Source organism: Mizuhopecten yessoensis, unplaced genomic scaffold (genome assembly GCF_002113885.1).
Source record: "Mizuhopecten yessoensis strain PY_sf001 unplaced genomic scaffold, ASM211388v2 scaffold10841, whole genome shotgun sequence".
Taxonomy (NCBI): domain Eukaryota; kingdom Metazoa; phylum Mollusca; class Bivalvia; order Pectinida; family Pectinidae; genus Mizuhopecten; species Mizuhopecten yessoensis.
In genome coordinates this window covers 344,740-351,934 of record NW_018408748.1, presented here as the reverse complement: position 1 = coordinate 351,934, position 7,195 = coordinate 344,740, and the positions used below count along the sequence as shown (strand labels likewise).

At 36.8% G+C, this 7,195-nt stretch overlaps 1 protein-coding gene across 1 annotated transcript; it reads right to left on the bottom strand.

The window, feature by feature from the left end:
• Positions 1 to 2,088: 2,088 nt before the first annotated feature.
• On the bottom strand, positions 2,089 to 3,555 carry LOC110462885. Its single transcript, XM_021517122.1, has 3 exons — positions 3,366 to 3,555; positions 2,459 to 2,937; positions 2,089 to 2,100 (listed from the first exon to the last, which is right to left on the bottom strand). The coding sequence occupies exons 1-3, from the start codon at positions 3,553 to 3,555 to the stop codon at positions 2,089 to 2,091; spliced, it is 681 nt and encodes a 226-aa protein (XP_021372797.1).
• Positions 3,556 to 7,195: the final 3,640 nt, after the last annotated feature.

Here is a 7,195-nt window from a genome sequence, read left to right as displayed (position 1 = left end):
CCACCAGAATAAGCTCAAAAACCATGAAAATGCGTTTGGACTAGCCATCATTTTGAAAATATCGATTTTCCCCCTGAGCTGTTTCGACAGATTTAGCATATCCCATATTGGCAAAGAACGTTTGCACAGAAAAAATACTCACATCTTTCTAACGTGTACGGTAAATATATCGTAAAAGGTTTTTAATTTCATCACGTCGCCTTTTCCGCATTGCGGTATCGGAGAGTTCCAAATTCGTGACGTCACGTCATTGTCGAGCCATTGTGACGTCACGTCACGTGAAATGGAGTGTAAGATAGAAATTTCCTACACCCCTTTCTTACCATGGACAGGTCTATCTTACACACAGGGAAATGAGAGAAAAGTGAATAACAAACATAACCTTATAACAGGTACATCACATGATTAAATATGAACGTACAGTAATCACTTAATCACAATTTGTACAAACTGTGTATAACCGAGATGCAAGTAACTGTGAATCACATGATTACAGGTCCCTAAAGGTAAACACTGTACATTACCTTATATCATGTGTGCATTCCTTATTACCAATAAAATTGTACATTACGATAGTAAAGGTAATCATACAGTAATGAACCTTTTATAGGTACACAATGTACATCACCTTGGTACAGATACTTACAGTATATATCGTAATTACAGGTACAACAGGAATTAATTAAAATTTTACAACCAGGAAGGTAAATAATGTTATCATCTAGTTACAAGTTATGAAAATGACCAGCAGTCATTATAAATATGAACCGGAAATGAATCAATGCAACTGTCAAATTTAAAAGAGCAAGAGACCCAGAGGTCTATAAGACCAAACTGAGTTTTTTCATATTGCATTATCAGTCATTTTGCGGAAATATGGATTTAAGAATATATTTGGAAAATATGTGTTAATTTTCAAATGTTCAATTGTGGATTAATGTTTGTTTTTCAGCATTTATGATAAATATATGTTTGATTAATCACAAAATATAAGCCGTTTTGCTTCCCTATCTTACAACAAGTATGCATTAATTTAATCGGTTATAACGTCCTTATTTTCACTCAATATTTTACTTAAACACGGATCACAATTACATTCTATTTTTCATATAACTTTTCAGAAAGATCAGGATTTAAAAATTCAATTGTGTTTCCAATATTTGGTTTCAATCCACTGCCTCCTAGTGGATTTGGCCACACATTCTGTTTATACAACGATATGACCCATAACCCTAGGGAGTCTAAAGGCAAAATTAGGTTAAAATCTCGTAGCCTGTACTCAAAGAGAAAGATTTAAACATTTCTCTTTATTTCCTTTTTTGGACACGCCCCTCTGTACCAAGGTAGGCCTCAAGTTCCTGAACTTACGTAAGAAAAATGGTAATTTTCGCGGGGTTTTTTTGCGTTGAGTAATTAAGCGCGAAATTATCCACACGCGAATATTTATATAAAGATTATATAGATTGTAGTTAAATGAAATATCAATAACTCAGAAGTTCAAAGGGTCACGACGGCAATATTTTCACACGCGAAAATTTTCTCTTTTATAGTACGTAGATATACAACAAGAGAAGTCTAGAAAACCTTTACTGATTAACAGGTTTTGACTACCTCAACCACCATCCTCGATATCCAGGAGTTACGCCTACTTTCGCTCTCTACACCTCTGGAATATGTCATGGCAAAATTGAAGGCACGAAGATAGCTGTTTGATTGGTCTCGGGTAAAAAAAACCTGACCAATCGCTAGGCTGATACCCGTCCTTTGAAGATTACAAAGGAGAGACGCCCGACTTCAAAGCCTGTCATTTTTTACCGTTACGTGACCGCGAGATTCTTCTGATGTACATCAAAGGATCGAACTAGTCTTCTTGTCTCATCAACAAGGTGGCGCACATCGAGACTTTAATTATGCCATGACATATTCCAGGGGTGTAGAGAGCGAACGTGAGCATAACCACTGGAAATCGAGGATGCTGTTCAAGTAAACTGTACCAGAATGTTTCATATAGTTGTGATAAACTGCCAATCTAGCATGTCATATATGCGACAGATATATAACTCATCACTTCCCGTATATATCCAGTGATTATTCTGGCAACTGCAAACAAGAACAATATACATACTTTATCGTTTTCACGAATAAAATTGTCAAGAGGTCTTTAACAGAAAACACAAAATCGGTACTTATGCACCCGAAATGAGAATAGGACACAACGTTCAAAGTCGACATCACAACATTTCCAAAGAAGTAGAGTACGTCACGGTGGCCATAGTCTAAAACAGTAAACTCGTAAAAGATGAAGATAGGACACGATATCTGCAGTTCAAGGTTTAACATTTCATAGGGAATACGAAAAGGCCAGGCCGCCCATAACAGATGTCATCACACACAATATGACCAGGAACAAACAAAATAGGTGGACATCAAGTCTCGTCAGTATGTCTTTTATACAAACAGAATTCTCGTTCGTTTGTTTTAATTCGGGGTCTTCTAATGCTTTCACACTGTCTTTTTTCACATCATCCGGATCGTTTATGTCAAAACGCTTTACTTTAGAACAGTTGCCGCGTGTACAGCAACCAAACATTTTGGCGACTGATGCCGGTACCGGGGTGTCGCCATATTCAATAAAAAGTCGCACTTGTATGACAGTTACCAGGAAGATGGTTACACTGAAGACAAGCAGAGCGAGTAAATATATGGTCAAGTACGACGCGTCTTTGGAATTGTGCGGCAGTTCATAGCTGATCGTTCCCAGAAACACAGCGTACGATAGATAAACAGTTACACAGAACGAATTCTTCTCTCCCGAAGACAAAGGGATAAGAAACACGCAGACGTTCAAAAACGCCAGCAGGACTACGGGGGCAATATTGATTGTCAACATGAAGAATTTAGGTCTCCGCTGTAGATGGAAGAGATAAGTTGTGGATGAAATACAAAAAAAGCATCGTCGAATTCCGGGTTATCAACCTCAAAGCTTGTCAATGTCCATTCTCCATTTTCTTCGAATAAATTGACGTCAATTGCTTTTGATGATGTCTGTAAAATCACTTCGGACATAGATGCATCCCAAATTTCGAAAACCAATGAACAGTGTTGTGTGTCAAAGGGGTAATACGTGATATCAACTTCACAAGTCACGACAAAACTATCCCCTGGAAACCATCCAACTTCACCATTGGCGCTAATCACAGCGCTTGAAGCCAACTGTGAAAGAATGTTAACTCGCCCAAATGGGTTTATAAGGGCAATTTGTGGAAGCCATATCGAACTTCCGTCTACAGATACATGTGACACATCACCAAAATCCGACACATTCCAAGTCTGTGATTCGTCCGACCAACTTGCATCAAACCAACCTGCTAATACAAGTTTCTGTGACTTTTCATCAAATTCATTTATCGAATTTAATTTGAAACTCAGCGTCACAGTTACAACGTGACTCTGATTCCAAACAGGTCGAACCCATTTGTCGTAGCCATTGAATATATGGCTGTAGACATCTTTCACGTCTTTTGATGTTGGTGATGAGGTTGTGGCACTTATCATTAACGCCAGTAATAACGTGACAAACATGACTCCCTCTGATGTCATACCAGACAATACACTACACAGCAGCAATCAATACAACTTTATCTTTCCTTTTGTGTTCCGACAGTGAATTCGAAACACATGTGAATACGTTAAAAGTCGGACTGGTACGTTTATGTATTATACAAACTGATGCATAAACCCGTGTCTAGTGTAATACCATGTCTAAGTATACCAAAACGTCCCGATTCGATTGAGGAACAAGCTAAATAAAAAAGTAAAACGTTTAATACAAAACTTAATAGCAAGACGTATAATCCCGGTTTGAAGTTCATATAAGAATAACGCTTAAGAATGTATCATTAATTGTACGTATTTTTGTTAGGTAACTCGTACTAAGGGGGTATACATTCTAAGTTAAATTGTAAGGAATATTTATTTGCATGCCAAATTTTAACAAACGACAGCCGTGTCCAAATTTAACAATTGTGAATATTGCGTTTGATTCGTAAAAGGTTTTTTATTAGAAAACCACATCTTTTAATGAACAGACATAACTACACGCAATTTAAGATATGTGGGACAATTTCGCTACCGACAATAAAAGTGTACATAGATAACTTTTTCATTATTGGTTTCTATTTAATAGTGCTATAGTACTTGAGTTCTTCTTTGGTTCAATAGAATGTGAAATAAGCGTAGAATACAATTCAAGCAATGCGTGTACTTAAGACTGGAACTTACCTGTGTTGTCTTGTAGAGATACTGTCGAAGTATTACATGATAGCGTTATATGTACGGCAAATGATAACATCTCTTGATACAGTCCTTCACCTGAACGTCAGTTTGTACATATACTTCTCTGTATTTAATCGTTCACGTGCAATCGATTTAAAAGCTGTGTGCATTCTAAAAAAAAAAAGATGTATTCATTTGAGGACACCTCTAATTACTGGACTTATTGACATTGGTTTTATGTTATCGGGATGTCAGCTCATTTATACGGCATACCGTTTTTGCATTATTCACGGCACAATCACCTACATTGATCAGAATTGTTCGGTTGAATCATCCATTAACACATCGAAATTTACTCATGCACCGTATACAAAACAACACCGCAAAAACTATTATGTTCTAAATTGATCAGTTGACATAATACTTGTCAAATGATTGTACATTAAGAATAAAAGACAGTACATGGAATATAACAAAGGGGTCGATACCGAAATGTTGAAAATCGTATATAGTTAATTAAATCTGGAATTATACATATGCATATAGGTAAATTCCAAACATAACCTTTAACAGGTAAATCACCTGATTAAATATGAACGTACAGTAATCACTTAATCACAACTTGTACAAATTGTGTATAACCGAGATACAAGTAACTGTAAATCACATGATTACAGGTCCCAAACGGTAAACACTATACATTACCTAATATCATGTGTGCATTCCTTAATACCAGTAAAATTGTACATTACGATAGTAATGGTAATCAAACAGTAATGAACCTTTTATAGGTACACAATGTACATCACCTTGGTACAGGTACTTACAGTACATATCGTAATTACAGGTACAACAGGAATTAATTAAAATCTTACAACAGGAAGGTAAATAATGTTATTATCTAGTTACAAGTTATGAAAATGACCAGCAGTCATTATAAATATGAACCGGAAATGAATCAATGCAACTGTCAAATTTAAAAGAGCATTTATGATAAATATATGTTTGATTAATCACAAAATATAAGCCGTTTGGCTTCCCTATCTTACAACAAGTATGCATTAATTTAATCGGTTTTAACGTCCTTATTTTCACTCAATATTTTACTTAAACACTGATCACAATTACATTCGACTTTTCATATAACTTTTCAGAAAGATCAGGATTTAAAAATTCAATTGTGTTTCCAATATTTGGTTTCAATCCACTGCCTCCAAGTGGATGTGGCCACACATTCTGTTTATACAACGATATGACCCATAACCCTAGGGAGTCTAATCTAAAGGCAAAAATTAGGTTAAAATCTCGTAGCCTGTACTCAAAGAGAAAGATTTAAACATTTCTCTTTATTTCCTTTTTTGGGACACGCCCCTCTGCACCAAGGTAGGCCTCAAGTTCCTGAAATTACGTAAGAAAAATGGTAATTTTCGCGGGTTTTTTTGCGTTGAGTAATTAAGTGCGAAATTATCCACACGCTAATATTTATATATAGATTATATAGATTGTAGTTAAATGAAATATCAATAACTCAGAAGTTCAAAGGGTCACGACGGCAACATTTTCACACGCGAAAATTTTCACTTTTATAGTACGTAGATAAACAACAAGAGAAGTCTAGAAAACTTTTACTGATTAACAGGTTTTGGCTACCTCAAGCATCCTCGATATCCGGGAGTTACGCCTACTTTCGCTCTCTACACCTCTTGAATATGTCATGGCAAAATTGAAACCACGAAGATAGCTGTTTGATTGGTCTCGGGTAAAAAAAACCTGACCAATCGCTAGGCTGATACCCGTCCTTTGAAGATTACAAAGGAGAGATGCCCGACTTCAAAGCCTGTCATTTTTTACCGTTACGTGACCGCGAGATTCTTCTGATGTACATCAAAGGATCGAACTAGTCTTCTTGTCTCATCAACAAGGTGGCGCACATCGAGACTTTAATTATGCCATGACATATTCCAGGGGTGTAGAGAGCAAACGTGAGCATAACCACTGGAAATCGAGGATGCTGTTCAAGTAAACTGTACCAGAATGTTTCATATAGTTGTGATAAACTGCCAATCTAGTATGTCATATATGCGACAGATATAGAACTCATCACTTCCCGTATATATCCAGTGATTATTCTGGCAACTGCAGACAAGAACAATATACATACTTTATCGTTTTCACGAATAAAATTGTCAAGAAGTCTTTAACAGAATAACCGTGAAAACAATATCATTGCGAGGATCCAGTGGTGCACTGGGCAACACAAAATCGGTACTTATGCACCCGAAATGAGAATAGGACACAACGTTCAAAGTCGACGTCATAGCTCTCATAAAGAATAGATATCTGAAGACTCATAATGGAATGAGAATAAAGGCACGACCTCCAAATTCGACGTCATAGTCGACGTCAAAACTCTCAAAAGGAATAGATAGACGTCTAAACATCGTAGTCTATGTCAAAAGACTCAAAGGAATGAGAAAAGGCTCGACGTTCAAAGTCGACATCACAATATTTCCAAAGAAGTAGAGTACGTCACGGTGGCCATAGTCTAAAACAGTAAACTCGTAAAAGATGAAGATAGGACACGATACCTGCAGTTCAAGTTTTAACATTTCATAGGGAATACGAAAAGGCCAGGCCGCCCATAACAGACGTCATCACACACAATATGACCAGGAACAAACAAAATAGGTGGACATCAAGTCTCGGCAGTATGTCTTTTATACAAACAGAATTCTCGTTCGTTTGTTTTAATTCGGGGTCTTCTAATGCTTTCACACTGTTGTTTTTCACATCATCCGGATCGTTTATGTCAAAATGCTTTACTTTAGAACAGTTGCCGCGTGTACAGCAACCAAACATTTTGGCAACCGATGCCGGTACCGGGGTGTCGCCATATTCAATAAAAAGTCGCACTTGTATG